Source organism: Oncorhynchus tshawytscha, linkage group LG03 (assembly GCF_018296145.1).
Source record: "Oncorhynchus tshawytscha isolate Ot180627B linkage group LG03, Otsh_v2.0, whole genome shotgun sequence".
NCBI lineage: Eukaryota > Metazoa > Chordata > Actinopteri > Salmoniformes > Salmonidae > Oncorhynchus > Oncorhynchus tshawytscha.
In genome coordinates this window covers 57,929,184-57,955,775 of record NC_056431.1, presented here as the reverse complement: position 1 = coordinate 57,955,775, position 26,592 = coordinate 57,929,184, and the positions used below count along the sequence as shown (strand labels likewise).

Sequence of the window (26,592 nt, the reverse complement as noted above, 5' to 3'; positions counted from 1 at the left end):
TCATTAGCCTAGGGGTTCACATACTTTTTACAACCTACACTGTGAATGTTTAAATTGTATATTCAATAGACAAGAAAAATACAATAATGTTTGTTATTAGTTTAAACACCGTGTTTGTCTATTGTTGTGACTAAGCTGAAGATCAAATCAAATTGTATGACTGATTTATGCAGAAATCCAGGTAATTCCAAAGGGTTCACATACTTTTTCTTGCCACTGTATAAGATAAATAACTGCCTTAGTGGAGCATGTGACAACGCCTTTGGTATGGATCGGTTTCCCTGTTTCAGGGTGTTTGAAGGATCTACATTTGTAAGTGCCTTTGCATTGAGCACAGCCATTACACTTGTAGTTTCCATCTGGGAGAGGTGCAAATAGACCTTGTGCAGGGGTATTGTGGAGTGGTAAATCAGAGTGTACCAATTGGTCTCTGAGATTTCTGCCCCGCGAGAATACGATCAAGGGAGGGTCTGAAAATACATTACCGATACGGTCATCGGATCTTAGAATGTGCCAACGTTTGAATGATTCCCTTAATTTGTTCAGAACACTTTGAATAGCAGGTAGTAAGAACACAAGAATGCTTCTTTTTGCGAGACTGTCCTTGAGAGATCATGTCTCGATTTGTTTTGTATTTTTCTCAATGACAGTAATATTCTGACCATTTTTGTACCCCATCTCCTTGAATTTTCTTTGCATCTCAGTCATATTTCTGTCGAAATCTGATAGTTTCTCGCAAATTCTTTTGATTGGACAGAATTGGCTGTAGGGCAAACTGTTTTTCAAGAGAAGCGGGTGACAGCTATCAGCCCTCAACAAACTGTTAGGATCAGTAGGTTTCCTGTAAAGATCCGTGTATAGAACATTATCCTCACACAAGATCAGAAGATCAAGAAACTGATTTGACGTGTCTCAGATTGCATAATAAATCTCAGGTGCTCAGAATAAGAGTTAGTAAAAGCATGGAATGCCTGGAGCTGTTTAGCATCACCCCTCCATAGAACAAAAATATCATCAGTGTACCGTTTCCACATAATAATGTTAGGCAAGAAAACATTTTTGAGAAGATTGAGAATTGAATGTTTCTCCATGTAATACATTAGCATAGTTAGGAGCCATGGGGGATCCCATAGCAGTACCCTTTGTCTGAATAAAGAAATCATTTAGAAACATGAAGTAGTTGTGTGTGAGTACTATTTCAGCCAATGTTATAATGCATGGACTGGAAGGTAGTTATGTTCCATGGTTTCAATACTGGTGTTGTCACAGTGTACCTGAGGTTGGTGGTCTGGCGTGTGTTGGATAGTGCTGATGTCATGATCTCTGCGGTCAGGCTCTCGGCGAAGCTGTACCCGTCGTGTCCGATCCCGCTGTCGGCGTTCAGGCTGGTGTTGCTCAGCTCGCGCTTGGCCCCCTCCATCGCCGTAGTGACCATCTCCTCTGCGAACACGGCCCTGCGGTCCAGATTGATGTGGATCTCAGGGATCTCCAGGCCGCACACCACCACATCCCCTTCCAGCCTCCTCCTCTGGCCTGCTCCTCCCCCGAGGAGGTGCTGCCTGTTGGGCCGTGAGCAGAACAGACACTCCCTGACCTGGAATAACAAACAACATGCATACTCAAAGACTGTACCAAAAAACTAAAAATGGTGGGTGCTAGATCCTCATAAGTAATCCATAGAAAAAAGAGACTTCCTGACCTGGCAGTATCGGCAGGTTGTTTCCCCTAGTGCAGAGCCCACTGCTCGCCTCTCAGAGTGGAGGTGTCTGTATGGACCCTGCAGGGCTGGGCTTCCTGCCGAGGCCAGGCCCATCTCCAACGTGTCGTCCACTATGTTCCTGGCATAGTGTTCCAGGACCTGCAGAGACAAACACTGGGAATTAGAGCAAGCTGATGTGATGCTACAATGAATCAGACTTCTTCATTCAATGTCTCCATGTTAACAGTATCTTTCCCTACTAAAATATAAATATTAAATAAACCAAACTAACCTCCATGACTCCACTGCTGTAGCCACCGTCATACAGGCTGCCTGTGCTGTGGTACTGCCTGCTATTCCCCTCCTTGTACAGCAGGGGGCATGAGAAGGAGTTCCTGATCAGGCGCTCTGCCATGTCCTCCAGCTTGGACTTCTTATACAGACACGAGTCAGTCCGGGACTTGGGTAGTCGGACCGACGGCACACAGAGCTTGCGTGTGACGTCACAGGTGATGTTGCACGCCAACGACTCTGCGAAGTTCACCAGCTCCATGTACTCCCTCTGGCTCCCATCATCAACGTCTCTGGAAGGAGATCCCACTCTCCCTGCTTCGTCCCTGGGTACGAATGGCTCGGCATTGGGTCCCCTGCAGCCATTCTGCTGGAGCCTCCTGGAGGAGTGGTGCCTGGAGGGTCTCTTCTTCATGTTGCGGGCAGCATGGGCCAGGCCCAGTTTGATGGAGCGGTAGGCCAGACGGCTGGCATACTGATCCAGGACCAGCTCCCTGCTGCCTCCCTCTTTCTTTAGCACCCTGATGAGGTAGCCAGCGTACTCATCTGTCACACTCTCACAGCTGGGGTAGTCAGAGGATAGGCCAGAGCTGGGGGTAGAGGTGGATGGGTGGAGGACAGACGAGAGGTCACTGGACCACAGTTCAGCCAGACGACCCACCCTGCAGTCCCTGCTGTGTTCACTGGGCTGGGGTTGGTGGTGGTGAGGGCATTCTCCCGACTGCTCCTGGCTGCCTTGTGTGAGCGCACTGTGGCGACACTGTCCTGACCACATTATCCTCTTCACGTCGCTGATCACCTCTCCCGCCACCTCGCCAGCGTATATCCACAGCGTGTTCAGGGTCTGCGCTGAGAACTGGGCCATGCTGTCTCTCCTCTGCTCCCTGCCCTCCACCGTCCTTCTACCTCCATCCTCCACTCCTCCCAGGGTGTCTATCTCTGTCGCCATGGAGACGATGTGGCACGCCAGGCGCTCTGCGTAATGGAGGGCTCCCTTGTCGGCCATCTTGTGTCCTCCATCCAAGAAGTTGAGTTCTGGCTGCATGCGGCTTCCTGTCTCAGTTACAGAGTTAATCCCTTCTACTCCACCCTCTTCTTCCTCCTCCTCCTCCTCGTTCCCGTCTGCCTCCTCAGAAAGAGACCTCATCAGTTTGAGCATGAAGTCAGCCTTGTCTGTCTCAGAGGTGGATTCTTTGGGCTCGGGCCCTGGCTGGTAGTGTGGGGTGGGAGGAGGGGTGGCGGTGGAGAACTCCTTGGCCAGCTTCTCTTTTAGCTTCTTGGAGAACTGCTTGATCTGTTTCTCCTGGGACACCTCACTGGGCTGCTGGGGGGTCGAGGGGGGTGTACCAGGGGTCCTGTTGGACTTGTGACCAGGACTGGGAACCATCTCCTCGCAGGTGGTCATCTTCCTGCCTCCCCAGCCTCCAATCTCCAAACCTGGCACCTCTAGAGTATTCATCATCACAGGCAGGGTCTCAGCAACTGCTCTGCTGGTCTTGGAGCCTGACTCAGAGTTCACTCCTCCTGGGGTCTGAAAGGGAGGGTGGAGAGAGTAGAGAGAGGTCTGGTCAGTGACACTACCCTCCTGTCCGGATGGAGGTCCCCGACCCACTATGGTCTTAGAAAGGAAGTCAGCACAGTCCTCCACCTTCTTCTTCATCTTCGTGGCAGTCATCAGTTCACATGCTTCACTCACTATCATATCCACCATGTTGCCAGAGAAGTTGTGAAAGCGGGTCTTTGACAGCAGGTCAGTTTGTGTGGCAGCAGTAGCATCAGAGGAGGTTGTGGTTACCACTCTGTTCTCTGAGCTGCAGCTCCTCTTGGGGCTGGTCTGAGCCAGGCTGGTCTTACACTGGCAGATCTCCTCTGAGTCGTGGAGGTGGGAGATGGCCTGGCCTGCCTGGGGGACCGGTACACAGCTGGCCATTCCAGACACACAGAACAGCGCCTTCTTCACCGTACAGCCATCTTCGCCTGATGGACCTGGGCCTTCCTCTGCAGGGTTAACGTGGAAAGCCTGGTGGCCTGCGGCGGTACTGCAGGTGGTGTGTGTGTCGACAGCGCTGACGTAGCAGATGTTGTTCACAGAGACACTGATGGCTGCCTGGGTACTGAAGGCAACATCAGCCTGGGACAGTTCTATGAAGGCCTCCTGGAGGACAGACTCTGAGAGGTCCGAGGCATAGGAAGACACCACTTCCTCATCGTCGTCCTCCCCCACCCCGAAGGACCAATCGCTGGGGGTGAGGGGGGTGGAGGGATGGGAGAACTGACACACTTCCATCATCCCCTCAAACACCAGCTCCTCTGCCAGGTCAGCGGCAAACTGCGTCACCGTGCTGTTGAACATCTGCTTCTTCACCATCAGGAAGTCTTTCAGAGCCCCTGACACCGCCTCTCCCACCAGGAACCCAGCCAGTCCGTTGATGGCCCGTTCCTTCAGGACGTAGGCGTGGCGCATGCCGATTTCCTGGAAGGCCATCTGGAAGACAGACGAGGTGAGTCTGGCGGCCAGGTGGCAGAGCGTGGTGGTGCAGGAGGACATTCCCTTCTGCAGGTCTCTCAGAGCGCTGCCCAGACTCATCTCTACCAAGTCTGTAGCGAACCTCTGGATGCCATCCTTCAGAGACTGGGGCTTCTGCTGCAGCTTGGAGACAGTCACCGTCTCCTGGATCTCAGACAGCTTCATGACGTGTCCAGACTGGTTCTGGAACTCCTTGTGACAGACACAGCTCAGGTTCTTGTTGTCGTTGAGGTCCACGGGAGACTGGTATCCATACACGGAGCCCAGGATCTCCTTGGACAAACTGCTGGCAAAGTCTGAGTAGGTTTTGTAGAGGGTACAAAGGTCCTGGGGTTTCCGTAGCTCTGACACGTCTCCTACCTCTCCCTCGGTCTTCCAGAAGAAATCCAGAGCTCCTCCGTCTCCCAAAGGGCTGAAGGCTGAGGAGCTGACAGGGCTGAAGAGAAGACCTCCACTCTCCTCACAGGAGGTCCGGGCCGGCCGGGGGGAGTCAGGGGATCCGAAGGGGGAGCCAGGGGGAAGGGGGCTTCTGAGCGGGGTGGGTTTCTTCACATTGGCCGGTAGGGTGCGCTGGTCGAACCGGTGGGGGTTCATAGTGGAACAGCTTCGGGACACTTTCTTGGACCCCGACTTGCCAGTACCAGCCTCAGAGTACTTCTTCTTCTGGTCTAGGCCAGTGGGAGAAATGGAAGATGTCGGGTCTAGAGGCAGAGTGAGTGTACAGCTCTCTGAGCTCAGTTCGTCTAGATCATCAAACTGGTCAAAGCTGTCGAAGAACTCGCTGACCTCAGAGTCAGAGTCCTCCACCCTGTCTGTTGGTCCCCCGGGGATCTGAGGGATGTCCAGTGTCGCTTTGAGACTCTTCTGGTAGCCAACCTCATCTAGAAAGATGATTGGACTAGGGCTTGAGCCATCCGATTCCTCTGATTCGCTGACAGGTCGCGTGGGGGAGGGGAGCTGGGCTCTTGGGCTGTAGAGGGTCCACTGGGACTCTGCTCCTCTGGAGTGCTGTACGGTAATGGACACCTCTGGGGGAGACCTGCGATTGGTTAAGGACTTCCTGGGGGCAGAGCTGATTATGATCCTGGAACCTGATAGATCCTTGTTTCTCTTGTGGGCGGGGACAGTCTGGGAGGCCACATCACGCTGGTTTCCATGGAGATAAGAGCCATTGGCTAGGGAAAGAGACAAGAGGGAGAGAGAGCAGTGGGAAACGAGGATGTCTTCATTTAAAAAACAAAAACACTTCAGATTATGCAACAGTAAATGAACACATCAAGCTCTATTGAACATCCCGCTACATAGTTGTGATGAACCTACAGTTGTCGTCTTCCTCCTCCAGGTGTTCCAGAGCGGTGACAAAGTCGTCTTCGATGGACGACACAGACTGGTTGGTGTTATCGTCCTCGGGCTGGCAGGACTCAGCCGTGCCCTTGTGGAGGGCCTGGAGCTCCAGGGCATAGCGGACCCCCGCAGCGTAACGCCCCAGAAGGCCCACCAACACACCAACAATGGCCTGGCTGGGGCTGGGTCTCAGAACACACACCGCCTTCAGCCAGCACTGCTGCTGTGGAGGAGAGAGAAAAGACGCAGTTTGCTGGCTGCCTTGTTGATTCTTACTGCAAAGGGACAATCAGCTCTTTGAGGAATAAAACAACTCGAACACTTGCCACTGGTAAACAGAGTCTGCAGACTGTCAGTGCCTGCCATGTCCGGGAGAGCATCAGACCAAAGCGTTCTAATCATCTGAGTGTATCTGGATATGTAAACTCACAGGAATTCACACAGGTGTTTTCTATTCTTCTGTATGTGTCTTACAGAGAGAGGGGCTCTACTGGGACAGCCATGTTATGTCTGCATGTCTGATGTGTTGTTGTATATGCAGAATATAACACTCTGTACCACTTCTATCTTGGCCACCGTGGGTAGAGGGGCTGAGTTTTAGTTGTTGCCTTTCTGTTTATCTGCCTGTCACACACACTGTAACCACACATATGTCTGCATGTCTGTCAGTCACAAACAATGTAACCACAAAGCTGCAGAGCCAGACTGAACACTAGCAGACGCAAGGCAAGACAACGTGGCAATCACTGGTGAGAAAACAAGCAGCCACACTATCCCAGAAATCTGTACACCTGGTTCTGGTCAACAGGGTGAAAACACAGAATCTCTCAGACCTTTGCACACAGCATAAGGAAGGTCCAATGAATCAGCTTGGAAACTACAGTACCAGTCAAAAATGTTGACACCTACTCATTCAAGGGTTTGTCTTTATTTTTACTATTTTCTACATTGTAGAATAATAGTGAAGACATCAACACTATGAAATAACACATGGAATCATGTAGCACCCAAAAAAGTGTTAAACAAATCAAAATCAATTGTATATATTTGAGATTATTCAAAGTAGCCACGCTTTGGCTTGATGACAGCTTTGCATATTCTTGGCATTCTCTCAACCAGCTTCATGAGGTAGTCACCTGGAATGCATTTCAATTAACAGGTGTGCTTTGTTAAAAGTTCACTTGAGGAATTTCTTTCCTTCTTAAGACATGAAGGTCAGTCAACACGGAAAATGTCAAGAACTTTTAAAGTTTCTTCAAGTGCAGTTGCAAAAACCATCAAGAGCTATGATGAAACCACTACAGCAAAGGAAAACCCAGAGTTACCTCTGCTGCAGAGGATAAGTTCAGTAGAGTTAACTGCACCTCAGATTGCAGCCCAGAGTTCAAGTAACAGACACATCTCAACAACTGTTCAGAGGAGACTCCATGAATCAGGTCTTCATGGCCAAATTCCTGCAAAGAAATCACTACTAAAAGGACACCAATAAGAAGAGACTTGCTTGGGCCAAGAAACATGAGAAATGGACATTAGACCGGTGGAAATCTGTCCTTTGGTCTGATGAGTCCAAATTTGAGATGTTTGTGAGATACAGAGTAGGTGAAGGGATGATCTCTACATGTGTGGTTCCCACCATGAAGCATGGAGGTGGTGTGATGGTGCTTTGCTGGTGACACTGATTTATTTAGAATTCAAGGTACACTTAACCAGCATGGCTACCACAGCATTCTGCAGAGTTACACCATCCCATCTGGTTTGCGCTTAGTGGGACGATCATTTGTTTTTTAACAGGACAATAACCCAACACACACCTACAGGCTGTCTAAGTGCAATTTGACCAAGAAGGAGAGTGATGGAGTACTGCATCAGATTACCTGGCCTCCACAATCACCAGACCTCAACCCAATTGAGATGGTTGGGTTTGGGATGAGTTTGGGATGAGTTAGACCGCAGAGTGAAGGAAAAGCAGCCAACAAGTGTTCAGCATATGTGGGAACTCCTTCAAGACTGTTGGAAAACTATTCCTCAAGAAGCTGGTAGAGAGAACGCCAAGAGTGTGCAAAGCTGTCTTCAAGGCAAAGGGTGGCTACTTTGAAGAATCTCAAATACATTTTAATTTGTTTAACACTTTTTTGGTTACTACATGATTCCATGTGTTATTTCATAGTGTTGATGTCTTCACTATTATTCTACAATGTAGAAAATAGTAAAAATAAAGAAAAACCCTTGAATGAGTAGATTTGTCCAAACTTTAAGGGTACTGTATATTGAACTCTTATTTACCTGTGAAATACCGTATTTCCTCTGAAGCAGTCTACAGACCCTTTACCTATTAGAAACTTCCTCTCCTGTCATGTTAACCTGAGTAGAAGAGTCCCTCCTGTCGGCTGATCTCCTGCTGTCCTTCAGTAGCAGCACCTCTTCGTTTCTCAGGCTGGTGACGTGGAGAGACCTCAGCAGCTCCGCCAGGTCCCCCGGGAGAGAAGAAAGGGCCTGGGGACAGAACATCACACAAATAACACATTAATAACATCAATTAATAAGACATTAATTGAACTATAGAAGTCAGAGCTGGTGCAGTAACTGTCACCTGTAGAGTTAGATCCTCCCTTTCAGAGTGGCCAGGCAAACACACAAAATGGATCTGAGGGAAGAAAGGGACGTCAGGGAAATTCTGCATATCATGAAGTCATAATCAAAGTGTGGGTGAGAGCTGTGACACATACCTCAGTCAGGCATGGAGTGTCTCTGGTCTGCAGCTCCAATCCCACGCTGCACAGCTCCTTTCTGCTGCTCAGAAGGCTCTTCATACACGGAGTCCCGCCGTCACGCACCGCCTACACACAATTAGAGGTTAACTCAGGTTACACACATGAACGACCTCACACACAGCACCAAGCCTTCAAGAATTATATTAAATCAACCAATCGATCAGTCAATCCGAAGATGGCATTCTGACTCAAACCTCTTTCCTGGAGGCTCTGGTCCTGAGAGGAACTCCTCGGATACGGGCACAGGCGTCCATGGCAACGCAGGCTCAGCGTGACGGACTAGCCACTCACCTGTAGAAGGAGAGAAAGAGGAGAAGGAGAGAGTTGAGATCACGCCAAATATCAAAATGTATCATTCAATTCTGACTTACTAACAAGTCTCTAAGATAAGAATGAGAAACAGGAGGACGGGCTCATTGTAAAGGCTGGAATGGAATTAATGGAACGGAGTCAAACATACGGAAACCACGTTTGACTCCGTTCAATTGACATCTGCTCCGTGCTTCTACATCTGCATTGCTTGCTGTTTGGGGTTTTAGGCTGGGTTTCTGTATAAGCACTCCGCTGATGTAAAAAGGGCTTCATATATCAATTCTTGGATATATTGCGAGAGGACATCAATGCATTATGTGCCAGTCTAGAATTCAGCCAACGTCAGATTGATGATCCAAGGAAAGAGAACACGGAGCTGAAAGGTACTGTAGACTCTGTTCATAGCAAGGTGGAGGTGGTGCAAAGGATGAACAAACTGTAGACTCTGTTCATAGCAAGGTGGAGGTGGTGCAAAGGATGAACAAACTGTAGACTCTGTTCATAGCAAGGTGGAGGTGGTGCAAAGGATGAACAAACTGTAGACTCTGTTCATAGCAAGGTGGAGGTGGTGCAAAGGATGAACAAACTGTAGACTCTGTTCATAGCAAGGTGGAGGTGGTGCAAAGGGAGAACAAACTGTAGACTCTGTTCATAGCAAGGTGGAGGTGGTGCAAAGGATGAACAAACTGTAGACTCTGTTCATAGCAAGGTGGAGGTGGTGCAAAGGGAGAACAAACTGTAGTCTCTGTTCATAGCAAGGTGGAGGTGGTGCAAAGGATGAACAAACTGTAGACTCTGTTCATAGCAAGGTGGAGGTGGTGCAAAGGGAGAACAAACTGTAGTCTCTGTTCATAGCAAGGTGGAGGTGGTGCAAAGGATGAACAAACTGTAGACTCTGTTCATAGCAAGTTGGAGGTGGTGCAAAGGATGAACAAACTGTAGACTCTGTTCATAGCAAGGTGGAGGTGGTGCAAAGGATGAACAAACTGTAGACTCTGTTCATAGCAAGGTGGAGGTGGTGCAAAGGATGAACAAACTGTAGACTCTGTTCATAGCAAGGTGGAGGTGGTGCAAAGGATGAACAAACTGTAGACTCTGTTCATAGCAAGGTGGAGGTGGTGCAAAGGGAGAACAAACTGTAGTCTCTGTTCATAGCAAGGTGGAGGTGGTGCAAAGGATGAACAAACTGTAGACTCTGTTCATAGCAAGGTGGAGGTGGTGCAAAGGATGAACAAACTGTAGACTCTGTTCATAGCAAGGTGGAGGTGGTGCAAAGGGAGAACAAACTGTAGTCTCTGTTCATAGCAAGGTGGAGGTGGTGCAAAGGATGAACAAACTGTAGACTCTGTTCATAGCAAGGTGGAGGTGGTGCAAAGGGAGAACAAACTGTAGTCTCTGTTCATAGCAAGGTGGAGGTGGTGCAAAGGATGAACAAACTGTAGACTCTGTTCATAGCAAGGTGGAGGTGGTGCAAAGGATGAACAAACTGTAGACTCTGTTCATAGCAAGGTGGAGGTGGTGCAAAGGATGAACAAACTGTAGACTCTGTTCATAGCAAGGTGGAGGTGGTGCAAAGGATGAACAAACTGTAGACTCTGTTCATAGCAAGGTGGAGGTGGTGCAAAGGGAGAACAAACAACTAAAAGAAACATTGCTTGATGTACAGTGTCAAGAACTACAGGAAACGTATGATCTCTGTAATTGCAAACAAAGGTTTCTGTACTAAATATTAAGTTCTGCTTTTCTGATGTATCAAATACTTATGTTATGCAATAAAATGCAAATGAATTACTTTGTTAAAAAATCATACAATGTGATATTCTGGATTTTTGTTTTAGATTCTGTCTCTCACAGTTGAAGTGTACCTATGATAAAAAATTACAGACCTCTACATGCTTTGTAAGTAGGAAAACCTGCAAAATCGGCAGTGTATCAAATAATTGTTCTCCCCACTGTATGTCAAATAGAGGCACTATGGGCTCAAGTACATCTGCCTCACCAGGCACCCATATTGGTAGGATGTGTGTATATAGACCTCCTAGCTCTAAGGTGTCCTATCTGGATGACTTATGTACTGGGTTTGACCAGGCCACAGATACCAACAGAGATGTATTTATCTTGGGTGAATTTAATATAATTTGGAAGGATCACAATAATTTGAATAGAACAAAATTAATGAGATTTGTTTCAAACCACAGTTCTTGGCATATGGTTAATGATACTACTAGATCATCAATTAAGTTGGGTCATCACTCAGACACATGCATTGATCTGATTTTCTGTAATATACCATTGCAATGCTTAAAAGCCAGATCAATGCCAGTGGGCTGGACAGACCATAATATTGTGACCATAACCATGAACACCAAGGTTCCAAAGAAACCCCCTAGGATTGTGGTTAAGAGAAATATTAAAACATTTAATCATGAGCTATTTCTAATTGATTTGGCTGCTGTACCCTGGGAGCTGATTTATCTAGAGGATGTTTTAAATCACGCTACAGGAATGTTTTATTGATTTGCTCACTGAGGTAATGGACCATCATGTCCCTATAAGAAAGAGTACAGTTGGTGCCCGTCCATCTCCATGGATTGATGATGAACTGGGTGAGGCTTTGTCTCAAAGAAATATGGCAAAAGTCTTAGCAGCCAAGTCAAAATTAGAAATTGATGAACAGAATTATAGAACATTACGTAATTATGCAGTTAAATTGAATCGAAAGGGAAAAAAAGTTATTTTACAACAATGCTTTTACTGATTGTAAAAATGATTCTAAAGAGGTATGGAACACAGTTAAGGGCTTACTTGGTACATCTATCTCATCATGCCCATCTAGTGTGGAGTTTGACGGGAGAATAATAACAAAACCAGTTGATATTGCCAATCATTCTGCAGATTTTTTTACACAGAAAATGTAATTACTGACCAACAATGTAGACATACATTCTTCCAAACAAGCTGTTGTCCAATGGATTGATGATCATATTATGAGCAATAAAATCTGCTCTTTTAGTCTACAAACGGTGTTACTGGATGTGTTAAACCTATTGAAGTCATTACCTGATGGTAAATATACAGGTTGTGGTCTTATGGACAATTTCTTGCTTCGCTGTGCTGCTCCCCAGATTGCAGTTCCACTGAGATACATGTTTAATTGGTCACTGGAAAAGGGGATGTTTGCAAATGTATAGAAGCATGCGAAACTGTGTCCTATTCCGAAAGACTGCAAAGAACCCATTACTCCTGCCAATAGTCAACCAATTAGTCTACTCCCTACACTCAGTAAGATATTGGAGGGTATTGTGAGTAGACAAATATGGGAGTATATGGAAAAGAATGATCTGATTACAGCCAATCAGCATGTTTATCGCAAAAAAACATTTCACTACATTGGTTGACATGACTTACCAGTGGCTCAATGCTATGGATAATGGCAAATTTGTAGGTGTACTATTTTTAGATTTCAGTGCAGCATTTGATTTAGTGGATCATGAAATAATTTAGACAAAATTAATACATTGTGGTTTTAAAGGAGGTAGTGGCCTTGGGCCACTTCTCTATTTAATATATACCAATGACCTTCCCTATGCCTTAGGCCACTTCTCTATTTAATATATACCAATGACCTTCCCTATGCCTTAGCTGAAACTCAAGCTAATATATTTGCAGATGATACTACAATTTACTCAGCAAGACAATTGGTTCAACAGGTAGAGCAAGCTTTACAAGGAGATTTGGAGAATATAGATTGTCCACCATCTATGCGTTGTCCAGACAGAAAAGAGAAAATAACATTTAGATTTAGAGCAATAAAGAAATGGAATAAATTAACTGAGCAAACCAGAAACCTTTCAATATATAAATGTAAACATTATTTTAAAACGATTTGAATATAATACATAGAAATGTTGTGGGACTATAGTAGATGAAGAATCAATATTTTTTTTAGATTGAGTATTTATTGGGTCATTATGTTAGTATGATGTATGTTTGTAATAGTGTGTTATATGTGGAAATGTGTTCGTATTATAACTGGTATTTTAATGTTTAAGGACTCTTGGAAGATTAGACCAAATGGGGACTAAAAGAAATCCAAATAAAATAAAATAAGTTATTTGATGATTGTTTCCATTCCAGCCATTATAATGAACCTGCCCTCCAGGGACTCCTCCCACCAGCCTCCTCTGCTGTACATAGGTTAGACATGCTGCAGGTCCTTTCTATCTCCTTACTGACCCATTACAGTTATGTGTGGAGATTGACACTGGCCAACATAAGCTTTCTGTATCGCTGCTAGATGCTACTCTGCATCACAGCGCAACAGCAGGATAAAGCAGGTAGTTTCCACTGCCAGCGTAGTGGGAATTGTGAGATACTGTTAGACGATAAGACTGTTCATGTAATCAACACAAAATAGTGAGATAGGCCTACTGATGGATGACAAGACTCTGTTTTTATCCAGTCTTAACACAAACCCTGAGAAACACAGTCATAACAGGAAGTCAGCTGTAGAGGTCAAGAGGTTAGATGTACAACAACAGCACAGCCCTCAGTAAAATAAAGACTGGTGGAGATGAACTGAACTGAGGCACTGAAACAACACTCAGATGAAGTGAAATACATTTAGAGATCAGGTTTCTATCAGGTTTCCAGCAGCCTTAGATGTTGGCATAGTAACTATGTATGCCTGACACCCTCCTTCAGACCCAAGGCCTGCATGGATGATCAAACAGCCGTAGAGACAACTGGGGTGTGGACCTAGAGTCTGAACACTAACCCAGGGAAGAACAAATATTTATAGTGAATGAGGAAGAAAGTTTCCCAAGAAATGTGAGCTGTTCTTTGAGGTTCTGTCCAAAGCAGCTGGTTGAGTATGAGTCTAGACGATTCGTCTCTGACAGGATGACTGTCCTCTATGCATGGGAACCAAGCAGCAGAAATAATGGACAGCCCACTTGCTCACCCCCCCAGGCTGTTCTGCTATCCACTGACCCCAATGAACTAGGAAGTCTAACAGGTGTCTTATCTTTCATTTTCTATGTTGCAAGTTGTATTTCCTCATGATGCCAGTTTAATGATGCTCAGTTCATGTAACCTATAGCATTTTAGTAAAATAAAGACTTAAGCTTATATTCATATTCAAATCACAGACTGTACCCACGAATGACCTGTTAAGGAGTGTAGGAGAGCCTACTCCTTTAATATCCAAGCTTTGCCACTGGGCAGCAGACAGGTTTGTGAATAGACGGTATATGTTTACATTACAATCTAAGAATGGGCTAACAGTGCACAAGAAACCAATGCAGAGACCATATCAAACTGTGGGGATATGGCAGAATAGGAACCTACTACTGGTTTAGGGTCTTTGTAAGCAGCTTTGGAGATGTAGCAGCACAATCTGCCATGACAGGAATTGTGTAAGAGCTGAAATAGGTCAGTCTGAGGCGTTTCAGCATGAATGTGTGGCTATGTGGGCGGAGGGGTGAAAGGGGAAGAGGAATGCAGCAGCACACAGGACTGAAACTACAGCTGACCGTTTTCAGTGGACCGTATATGCTACATGACCAAAAGTATGTGGACACCTGCTCATCACACATCTCTTTCCAAAATCAGAGGCATAAATATGGAATTGGTCCCCCCATCGATGCTATAACAGCCTCCACTCTTCTGCGAAGGCTTTCCACTAGATGTTGGAAAATTGCTGCAGGAACTTCCTTCCATTAAGCCACAAGAGCATTAGTGAGGTCAGGCAGTGATGTTGGGCAATTAGGCCTGTCTCGCAGTCAGTGTTCCCAATTCATCCCAAAGGTGTTCGATGGGTTTGAGGTCCGGGCTCTGTGCAGACCAGTAAAGTTCCACACCAATCTGTACACACCATTTCTGTATGGACCTAGCTTTGTGCATGGGGGCATTGTCATGCTGAAAGGGCCTTCCCCAAACTGTTGCCACAAAGTTGGAAGCACAGAATTCCAAGCTCCTATCGTACAGCTGTTGTTGGTGTAGCTACAACATCATCTGCTGGGCTGATACTAGGAACTGCATTCAATAAAGTCTACTGACAATAGGGGGAGTGGTAGCTAGCAATCTTAATTCTTGCTATTGTGTGATGAGCGGGGGTTATTTACATGGAAGCTCGATTCAAGATCAGGCTGGAAAATAAGGAATATTGTATAGCAATTTCCTAACTACAGATCCACATTGTCTGGGGAGGTGGTGACAGGCCTACGTGCTATGAAACCACAATCACATAACGAACTGCCATAGCTGACCACAACAAGCAAGCCAGCTGATCAAGCAACAAGCTAGCTAGCTTAATTTACCATTAGAATTGACTCCAAATAGGTTTGATTAGTAAACAACTTTTAGTTTTATCTAACGTGTCTTTAATCAGTATCTTATTAATTAATAACTGTAGCCACACATCGCTTACTGGCAATCAAGCTTAACGTTGTGGCAGGCCATCACACGAGCAGTGTCGCATTTTCACACAGGATGGAAATTATTTATTTGACGTGACATCCCAATACACAGCTGTAGCTGTCACATTTTGAATCAGCGTCGACGCTGCGCAAATCAATAACTTATTTTAGCGAGCTACTTAGTTAGTGTCAACAAGATCGCTTGACTAACTGTCAAACACTTTAACTACTAACGCTAGCTAGCTAGCTAGTAATGGGCCTCGGTCCCATCATCATGTCACATTACACTAACGTTAAAACAGCTGGCTAGCTGGCGTTAACATATAGCTATCATTGCATAATACATCGTCAATTCACCACAACATCGTCATTCAACCTCCCACTCCAGTCATGTTTTTCCCACCGTGTAGCAAGTGTTGAAGCGAGATGATGTTCCAACAAAAGTTAATTCCATGAAAACAAGACTGATTCAGGCAGTAGTAATCACCCTCAGCGCTAGCCACAATAAGACTTAGCCACAACAGTGGAATTTGCGGTTTGCCTTCAAAATAAAGGTCCCCCATTGACAGTGATACAAACGGATACAAATAGTGCCATCATGCTGTATTTGGACAAGATAACGCTAAACAAGGTCAGCATTTTGTTTTTTAACTTTAACAAAATACAATAATTGGCTAATTTGACACAAAATAAGAACAAATCTGTTGAAATCACACTGTGGATGTATTCGACTTTTGAATTGCATTAGGGGTACACCTACAGTGAGCTCCGAAAGTATTGGGACAGTGACTTTTTTTTTTGGCTCTGTACTCCAACAATTTGGATTTGAAATGATACAATTACTATGAAATTGAAGTGCAGAGTGTCAGCCTTAATTTGAGGGTGTTTTCATCCATATCGGGTGAACTGTTTAGAAATTACAGCACCTTTTGTACATAGTCCCCCATTTTAGGGAACCAAAAGTATTGGGACAAATTCACTTATTTGATCTCATATTCCTAACATGCAATGATTACATCAAGCCTGTGACTCTACAAACATGTTGGAAGCATTTGCTGCTTGTTTTGGTTGTGTTTCAGATTATTTTGTGCCCAATTGAAATTTATAGTAAATAATGTGTAGTGCCTTTTTTGGAGTCACTTTTATTGTAAATAAGAATTGAATAAGTTTCTAAACACTTCTACTTTAATGTGGATGCTACCATGATTACAGATAGTACTGAATTATTCGTAAATAAGGATGAGTTAGAAAGTTGTAGACGCACAAATTGCATATTTGGAATCTTAAATGCTGTCACCGAATAGGCTGATACCTATGGATCTTGAGTCCATGAAATGGGGTAAGGCTGTACATTGCAATGTGAACGTTCAACACCCACACTATGATGAATAGTTAGGTGATTTCCCACAGTTAAAGTTCCCTAATATGATGACGTTGACACTAAAATATATGTAATTTTTTTTAGAATGGTAATCGGTTGGTGTCACTGAGTAGGCTGATACCCCATTTCATGGACCCAAGTTCCATATGTAAGCCTGTACAGTGCATATACAGATCCTTCGGAAAGTATTCAGACCCCTTTACTTTTTCCACATTTAGATACGTTACAGTTTTGTTCTAAAATTGATTTAAAAACCTCTTAAGGATCCGACCCTTTTTTCCATTTTCGCCTAAAATGACATACCCAAATTTAACTGTCTGTAGCTCAGGATCTGAAGCAAGGATATTCATATTCTTGATACCATTTGAAAGGAAATGTGAAATTAATGTAGTTCGAATCACTTTCAATGGGGAACTTTTATTTTGAAGTTGAACAGCTTGTTCTACTTTTGTTGACAATCCTTAATGTGGCTAGCTTCACACATGTCCACACACCGCTCACTTCTCCGGGAGGAAGAAAGCGCAGCCAGACTAATCGATTGCATGATATCCATAGAAATAGAGCTAACACTATTTAATTCTAATTAATGATATTTATATGGTCATATCCATGGTTATATCTGAGATAAGATGCCATGCCAGCATATAAAATCAAGTATAAAATAAAGTCGACCGATGTATAGATCGATAGAGGACTTTTGTTCTCTATCCATCGTTTTTGGAATTGTCTATGCTCCCTGATTGTCTACCTTTCATTTCGGTGGTTATTAGCTAGCTGGACACAGTCAAGGAACTTTAGGAATGTAGGTCCATTATCATTTCTACACAGTTTCGATTTGGCTTTAGTCATTTTAAAGTACACTCAACAAACATGCAACATGTAAAGTGTTGGGCCCATGTTTCATGAGCTGAAACAAAAGATCCCAGAAAGGTTCCATATTCACAAAAAGCTTATTTCTCTCAAATTTTGTACGCACATTTGTTTACATCCCTGTTAGGGAGCATTTCTCCTTTGCCAAGATAATCCATCCACCTGACAAGTGTGGCATGTCAAGAAGCTGATTAAACAGCATGATCATTACGCAGGTGCACCTTGTGCTGGGGACATTAAAAGGCCACTAAAATGTGCAGTTTTGTCACACAACACAATGCAATAGATGTCTAAAGTTTTAAGGGAGCGTGCGATTGGCATGGTGACTGAAGGAATGTCCACCAGAGCTGTTGCCAGATAATGTAATGTTCATTTCTCTATCATAAGCCGCCCCAACGTCGTTTTAGAGAATTTGGCAGTACCTGCCTCACATCCGCAGACCATGTGTACGGCGTCGTGTTGGCAAGCGGTTTGCTGATGTCAACGTTGTGAACAGAGTGGTGGCAGTGGGGTCATCAGTTACTTTCACTTTGCTAATCGATGCCCTGAAAAGAAAAAGCTAGAAACAAACTAAGCCTATTAGTCTAACAAAATGCAAGTTAAAAGAAAAAACATATTTCAAACATCGTAAATTAATAGGTTTATGCTTTATGCCCCCAACCAAATCTCGTTTCGTTTAGGGCCCTCAAAATGCTAGAAATGTCTCTGAATTAAAGGCTTGTTTTTTTCAAAATAAGGCTGGTTTTATAAACAATTGCCAGGAGCATAGACAGAATGTAAACCGTTAAATGTGCATTAGAGTTAGTGGATAAATCATCTCTACAGTGCTACTCCACACAGACACATTGATCTCTTCAGTCAGATGAGAAACTACCCACTACACCTTTTTCTTTTTCATTCTACAATTATTAGTCTTTTTTAAATGACTTTCAGCACCTTCAATACTCGGCAATTATAAATAAAGACATATACAGGCTGTGATGGTGTAGAGTAGACTGTGAGGGGAATGCTAGTATTGGACTGTATGTGTGTCTAAAACTCTCCATCAATCAGTAGGCTAGGTCTTGTGTCTGATTCCTCCCAATTAGCCAGTTAATCATAGGGTTTCATTATGAGTGAGCATTTTCATTATTAAACTCCTAGCTTTAGGGAGAGGTGCTAATGAGAACCAACTTCAGCTAATTCCAGTGTTTTCATTCTGGTTGAAATGGCCCGGGTTAGGGTAGTAGTTAGTCCTGGTGATTAATGCACTATACCTCTCCCCTGCAGCCAGGTGCACTTCACTGACAGACCAGCAGGTGGTAGGGTTTCACAGGCGCCAGCATGTTCTAATGTGGGGCATCATCATCAGAGAACCTCAGCTTTAATGGTTCTTGATCACAGCAGGTTGTTGGGACCTTAATTGGGGAGGACGGGCTCGAGGTAATGGTTGGAGCGGAATGAGTCGAATAGTATCAAATACATCAAACACATAGTTATTCTCTCCATTCCAGCCATTATTATGAGCCGTCCTCCCCTCAGCAGCCTCCACTGTTCTTGATGTACGCAGGGGCCGTCTCTGGCATTTCTAACACACCGGCCCATTTCTTTCCTTGAGGCCCCCATCATTTTGGGCAAAAGACAGGCTAATATGCACCAGCCCAGTCCCCCCCAGCATGTACCCTTCCTTTGTCACATATCAATACTTTGACTACTTTTAGAATTTATATCGTTTCAACCCTCCTCAAACTACTGATTCTTTTTTGGAGACAATTCAGCGCAAAGAAAAAGTATATTTTATTAGCTAATTTAATTCTGAATGTCAGCATGAATGATGTCCCATATTGATGAGAGCGACGGCCTCTCTTGGTGAAGCATTGGGAGGTTGATACTGGATGAGCTTCGCTTGCCTTATAGTTGTCAGTTCTCCACTCAACACCCTTCTTCTCTTGTGCGTCTCAAACCTCTGACACATCCCGCATCGATGGAATAGAATAAAAGTTATATATAAAGTGCAATTTGTTATTCATCTTATTGCCTTGTTGCCAATGTGTAACATTGTGGTGTTCTCCTATAGGCACATGCCCCCTGTGCCCCTTCACATCACTGTACCTGTAGAAGCCACCAGAAACGGATCAGTCCCATGCCGCCCAACAGACGGTAGATGTGAGCAAAGGGGCCACAGAACACACATCTTGCAGCCTTCATCCTCTCAGCTCTGCCATGGACCTCTCCAACCTTCCTCTTCCAGACAGGCTCTACCACTCCATCTCTTTCCTCACTCCTGAGCTCAGTTAACCGGGTAAGAGGTTTTACAAACATGGCTGAAAAGCTGGACGTAGTATCTCTGGTGATCTGGTGAGAAGTGAGTTCTGATAGTGGCCTGATTCCATGTTTCTTAGAACTGTGTGTGTGTGTCGATGTTGATAGGTGGGGTGCTGGCCCACTGCTTTGGGATCATGGGGGGCATCCGAGCCTTACAAAGAGCCTCACTATCTGGGACTCCAATGTGTAACGCCAAAACACCCACCCAGATAACAATAGTAACACATTTCTCAATAATGAAGAGTAAAATCAGATCAAATTGAAAAAGAAGCCTCACACCAAAAGAGATAGGTGACATCTGATGTTTGGAATGTTTGATTAGACTGTTGGAATTGAAGAATGATGGCAGGCAGAAGCTGACCCAGACCATGACCTGGGTCACCTTCTGCCTGCCGTAGTTCTTCAATAATACATTCTTAGAATTTACGCATTCTAATTCTATGGCCATGCCTAACAACCACTGTACCGCGACAATCTAATTGCAACCGTAACCCTATAGTGGGGACTGCAAAAATGATAGTGTTATTAGGTTAGGTATACAATTTTAGTGACGTTAATCTGCTGGTCCTGACTGTGTTGGACTCTTCCCCATAAAACCATGTCTCCCCTCTTTTTAGCATTGTAGGCATCACATAGCCTTCCAACGACAGCTGTTTTGCTCAGTTTCGGCTGTTTATAGTTCAGCTTTCTGTGTTCATAGTTTTTTTCTATGACCATTTCTATACTGTTGCTACTGTGAGAAGTGAGTTGGTGGCCATAGCTGGTAGTTTTCACTCTTTTGGAAGATGGATGCCTTTCTCTGGGTAATTAGTAGGCAGTCATCATTAGAACATTTTTCAGCCAATCCCATTGTCCCCGAGGTTACACATCTAGCCAATCACTCTAATTGCACAGTTCAGACTTATCTAGATGACATCTATTGACTTTGTCAATTAATTTAAACTGTGAAATTGAGTGGGTTTTCTATCATCAGACAAAGGAGAGTAAATGCATACCATTCTAGTCTTCCTGACCTAACAGATCTGACTGTGTTGTCAGATTCTGGCCAGAAGGGGGCAGTAGTTGCACACCCAGGACAAGTCATGTCATATCTACCCCTTGTATTTACGTATATGTCCTTTATCTATATCTTCTTATCACAGGAGGCTGCTGAGTGAAGAATAGCTCATAATAATGGTCGGAACGGCATCAAACATCTACAAACCATGTCTGATGTGATACAATTCCAATGGTTTCGCCCCCGTCATTACCACAAGCCCATATTTTTTTATTCAACCTTTATTTAACTAGGCAAGTCAGTTAAAAACAAAGTCTTATTTTACAATGACGGTCTACCCTGGCCAAACCTGGACAACGCTGGGCCATTTGTGCGCCGCCCTATGGGACTCCCGATCATGGCCGGTTGTGATACAGCCCAGGGTCTGTAGTGACGCCTCTAGCACTGAGATGCAGTGCCTTAGACCGCTGCGCCACTCAGGAGCCTTCAAAGGTTTTAAGGCACCACCAACCTCCTGTGGTCCTTATGCAGGAGTATAATGCTCTTTCAAGTCTCACTGGAGGGAAGATTTGTTACTGTCATTCTTGTGAAAGAAAGTGAGAGATACTTATGGTACATAAGATGAGACAGACATAACCCTAGACATTAACTAACATATAAACATTCTCCTATTGTCTCCCTGATTTGTAGAAAAAACGATTGTGTGGTAAAAGCCTCATATAGGTTTGCTGTGAGAAAGACATACTGTAAATGAATAGGGGAGGTGGGATGGGATTATGTCTAAACAGCAGCACTGTTGGCAGACTGTAATGTCATATTCACTTTTTAATATAGCATGGCCATGCAGAATCCCCTGAGTGTGCTCTCAGCTGACCTACTGCTCAATTGATTCTGGAGCTGTGTGTGTGTGTGTGTGTGTGTGTGTCCAGCAGTTACTGTCTCTACCGTCTGTTTTCTGACACACAGCCAGTCTGGGGAGTTAACCATACAGAAGCAATCACTGAATAACCAGCATCTTAACATGTTCTACTGCTCAGGCAATTATCTCCTGTCTCCTGATACAAAGCAATGCAGACACACACACACACACACACACACACACACACACACACACACACACACACACACACACACACACACACACACACACACACGCACACACTGCTTAATCTGCGATGCCAGTGTTCTGCTGTGAAAATGATTGCTTTTAGGTTAAGTGGGTCCTGGGAGATGTGTTAAATATGTTAATACAGCTGTAAGGAAGAGCAGAGGCTCAGAGAGACCGAGCAATTTCACTTTTCAGACCAGGGCCAAGAAGAGGGATACCCCCAGAAACCCCATAACCCCTCACCCCTTCCCCAAATACATATACAGTACATCATGCCGCTCACCCCCAGCCGCTCACCCCCAGCCGCTCACCCCCAGAGACTTACAGAGTTTGTAACTCAGTCCTGCTCCCTGACTAGTCACCCGAGAGCGCAGCGGTCCCCCTAGGGCCTAGCTTGCCTCTATCTTAGTGGGTGCTACTAGAAGGGTCTTGTTTTACAACCACCTGGCAGTGGAAAATGTTGACGAGTATCACTGGGTACAGACAGTATAGACCATAGGCAGCACAGGACAGGATTTATCTTCATAATAAAGTTGGAGTTAAAACAGTTGTAATAGCAGTTAGGAAAGCTTTGTCAGGTGTTATTTCTGAGATTCATTTAATCAGGTTTAATTGATGCATGAATATTTAACTGTTTACCTCCAACCCGCTGTGGTGTAGCAGCCTCCAGGGATAGAGGGATCAGTAGAGTAGAGTCAACCTGATCAATGTTTTAAACTCTAAAAACAATGTTTTGGCAAAAATGTCTGGGAATATCTGAATGATTTAATGACCGTAATATCTAATCAGACTTTTAGATTAGCTGTTTAATATCACATAATTATCCTCATGATACCGATAGGGGTTTTCAGGCAGTACTTGAGTGTATCCATATGGTTTGGTTCTGTACAGTTACATCTAAGGCTAATCACCATATGGTATTCCCTTTGTATATCAAATCTAACTTTATTTGCCACATGCGCCGACTACAAGTGTAGACCTTACCGTGAAATGCTTACTTACAAGCATTTAACCAACAGTGCAGTTCAGGAAGAGTTAAGAAAATATTTACCAATATAAAAAAGAGAAAAGAATAAAAAGTAACACATCAACATAACAATTACGAGGCTATATACAGGGGGTACTGGTACCGAGTCAATGTGGAGGCTATATACAGGGGGTACTGGTACCGAGTCAATGTGGAGGCTATATACAGGGGTACTGGTACCGAGTCAATGTGGAGGCTATATACAGGGGTACTGGTACCGAGTCAATGTGGAGGCTATATACAGGGGTACTGGTACCGAGTCAATGTGGAGGCTATATACAGGGGTACTGGTACCGAGTCAATGTGGAGGCTATATACAGGGGGTACTGGGAGGCTACAGGGGTACTGGTAGTCAATGTGGAGGCTATATACAGGGGTACTGGTACCGAGTCAATGTGGAGGCTATATACAGGGGTACTGGTACCGAGTCAATGTGGAGGCTATATACAGGGGTACTGGTACCGAGTCAATGTGGAGGCTATATACAGGGGTACTGGTACCGAGTCAATGCGGAGGCTATATACAGGGGTACTGGTACCGAGTCAATGCGGAGGCTATATACAGGGGTACTGGTACCGAGTCAATGTGGAGGCTATATACAGGGGGTACTGGTACCGAGTCAATGTGGAGGCTATATACAGGGGTACTGGTACCGAGTCAATGTGGAGGCTATATACAGGGGTACTGGTACCGAGTCAATGTGGAGGCTATATACAGGGGGTACTATCAATGTGGAGGCTAGGGGTACTGGTACCGAGTCAATGTGGAGGCTATATACAGGGGTACTGGTACCGAGTCAATGTGGAGGTTATATACAGGGGTACTGGTACCGAGTCAATGTGGAGGCTATATACAGGGGTACTGGTCCCGAGTCAATGTGGAGGCTATATACAGGGGTACTGGTACCGAGTCAATGTGGAGGCTATATACAGGGGTACTGGTACCGAGTCAATGTGGAGGCTATATACAGGGGTACTGGTACCGAGTCAATGTGGAGGCTATATACAGGGGTACTGGTACCGAGTCAATGTGGAGGCTATATACAGGGGTACTGGTACCGAGTCAATGTGGAGGCTATATACAGGGGTACTGGTACCGAGTCAATGTGGAGGCTATATACAGGGGTACTGGTACCGAGTCAATGTGGAGGCTATATACAGGGGTACTGGTACCGAGTCAATGTGGAGGCTATATACAGGGGTACTGGTACCGAGTCAATGTGGAGGCTATATACAGGGGGTACTGGTACCGAGTCAATGTGGAGGCTATATACAGGGGTACTGGTACCGAGTCAATGTGGAGGCTATATACAGGGGGTACTGGTACCGAGTCAATGTGGAGGCTATATACAGGGGGTACCGGTACCGAGTCAGTGTGCGAGGCTACAGATTAGTTGAGGTAATTTGTACATGTAGGTAGGGGCGAAGTGACTATGCATAGATAATAAACAGCGAGTAGGGAGCCTGTTGGTCCTAGACTTGGCACTCCGGTACCACTTGACAATTTTATGGGCTTTCCTCTGACATAGCCTATTATATAGGTCCTAGATGGCAGGAAGCTTGGTCCCAGTGATGTACTGGGCCATATGCAATACCCTCTGTAGCGCCTTACGGTCAGCTGCCGAGCAGTTGCCATACAGGGCGGTGATGCAACCGGTCAGGAGGCTCTCCATGGTGCAACTGTAGAACTTTATGAGGATCTGGGGACCCATGTCAAATCTTTTCAGTCTCCTGAGGGGGAAAAGGTTTTGTCGAGCCCTCTTCACGACTGTCTTGGTGTGTTTGGACCATGATAGTTCGTTGGTGATGTGGACACCAGGGAACTTAAAACTCTCGACCCGCTCCACTACAGCCCTGTCGATGTTAATGGGGGCCTGTTATGCCTGCCTTTTCCTGTAGTCCACGATCAGCTCCTTTGACTTGCTCACATTGAGGGAGATATTGTTGTCCTGGCACCACACTGCCAGTTCTCTGACCTCCTCCCTATAGGCTGTCTCATCGTTGTCGGTGATCAGGCTACCACTGTTGTGTCATCACAAAGTTGATGATGGTGTTGGAGTCATGTTTGGCCACGCAGTCGTGTGTGAACAGGGAGAACAGGAGGGGACTAAGCACACACCCTTGAGGGTTCCCTGGTGTTGATGATCAGCGTGGCAGACGTGTTGTTGCCTACCCTTAACACGTGGGTGCAGCCAATCAGGAAGTCCAGTATCCAGTAGCAGAGGGAGGTGGTGAGTCCCAGGGTCCTTAGCTTAGTGATGAGCTTCGTGGGCACTATGGTGTTGAATGCTGAGTTGTAGTCAATGAACAGCATTCTCACATAGGTGTTCCTTTTGTCTGGGTGGGAATGGGCAGTGTGGAATACGATTGTGATTGTGTCATCTGTGGATCTGTTGGGGCAGTATGCGAATTAAAGTTGGTCTAGGGCACCCAGGAGGATGCTGTTGATGTGAACTATGACCAGCCTTTCAAAACACTTCTTGGCTACTGACGTGAGTGCTATGGGGCGGTAATCATTGAGACAGGTTACCTTCGCTTCCTTGGACACAGGAACTATGGTGGTCTGCTTGAAACATGTAGGTATTACAGACTGTCAGTGAAGACAATTGCTAGCTGGTCCGCACATGCTCTGAGTACACGTCCTGGTAATCAGTCTGGCCCCGAAGCTTTGTGAATGCTGACCTGTTTAAAGGTCTTGCTCACATCGGCTACTGAGAGGGTTATCACACTGTCATCAGAACGGCTGGTGCTCTCGTGCACGCTTCAGTGTTGCTTGCCTTAAAGCGAGCATAAAAGGCATTTAGCTCATTTGGAAGGCTCCCTCGCGTCACTGGGCAGCTTTCGTCTGGGTTTCCATTTGTAGTCCGTAATAGTTTTCAAGCCCTGCCACATCCGACGAGCGTCAGAGCCAGTGTGGTAGGATATGTACAGTTGAAGTCGGAAGTTTACATACACTTAGGTTGGAGTCATTAAAACTCGTTTTTCAACCACTCAACAAATTTCTTGTTAACAAACGATAGTTTTGGCAAGTTGGTTAAGACATCTACTTTGTGCATGACACAAGTAAGCTTTCCAACAATTGTTTACAGACACATTATTTCACTTATAATTCACAGTATCACAATTCCAGTGGGTCAGATGCTTACATACACTAAGTTGACTGTGTCTTTAAATAGCTTGGTAAATTCCAGAAAATTATGTCATGGCTTTAGAAGCTTCTGATAGTCTAACTGATATCATTTGAGTCAATTGGAGGTGTACCTGTGGATGTATTTCAAGACCTACCTTCAAACTCAGTGTCTATTTGCTTGACATCATGGGAAAATCAAAAGAAATCAGCCAAGACCTCAGAAAAACAATTGTAGACCTCCACAAGTCTGGTTCATCCTTGGGAGCAATTTCCAAACATCTGAAGGTACCATGTTTATCTGTACAAACAATTGTATGCAAGTGTATACAACATTGGACCACGCAGCTGTCATGCTGCTCATGAAGGAGATGCGTTCTGTCTCCTAGAGATGAACGTACTTTGTTGTGAAAAGT

General features: G+C 45.0%; 1 protein-coding gene across 4 annotated transcripts in view; it reads right to left on the bottom strand.

Annotated features, from left to right (window-relative positions):
* Nucleotides 1-15,879, bottom strand: part of akap11 (A kinase (PRKA) anchor protein 11) — a 33,749-nt gene extending 17,870 nt beyond the window's left edge. For 2 of the 4 annotated variants that reach the window (XM_024408288.2, XM_024408294.2), the window contains exons 1-9: nucleotides 15,767-15,828; nucleotides 8,827-8,923; nucleotides 8,588-8,698; nucleotides 8,452-8,505; nucleotides 8,223-8,354; nucleotides 5,838-6,084; nucleotides 1,992-5,692; nucleotides 1,700-1,858; nucleotides 1,275-1,594 (exon numbers count right to left, since the gene is read on the bottom strand). In XM_024408288.2, the coding sequence (XP_024264056.1) occupies nucleotides 1,275-1,594; nucleotides 1,700-1,858; nucleotides 1,992-5,692; nucleotides 5,838-6,084; nucleotides 8,223-8,354; nucleotides 8,452-8,505; nucleotides 8,588-8,698; nucleotides 8,827-8,886 (4,784 nt within the window). In that variant the 5' untranslated portion in view covers nucleotides 8,887-8,923; nucleotides 15,767-15,828. Of the gene's footprint in view, nucleotides 1-1,274; nucleotides 1,595-1,699; nucleotides 1,859-1,991; nucleotides 5,693-5,837; nucleotides 6,085-8,222; nucleotides 8,355-8,451; nucleotides 8,506-8,587; nucleotides 8,699-8,826; nucleotides 8,924-15,766 lie in introns of all 4 variants that reach the window. The other 2 variants (XM_024408283.2, XM_042319734.1) reach the window with 2 other exon arrangements.
* Nucleotides 15,880-26,592: the final 10,713 nt, after the last annotated feature.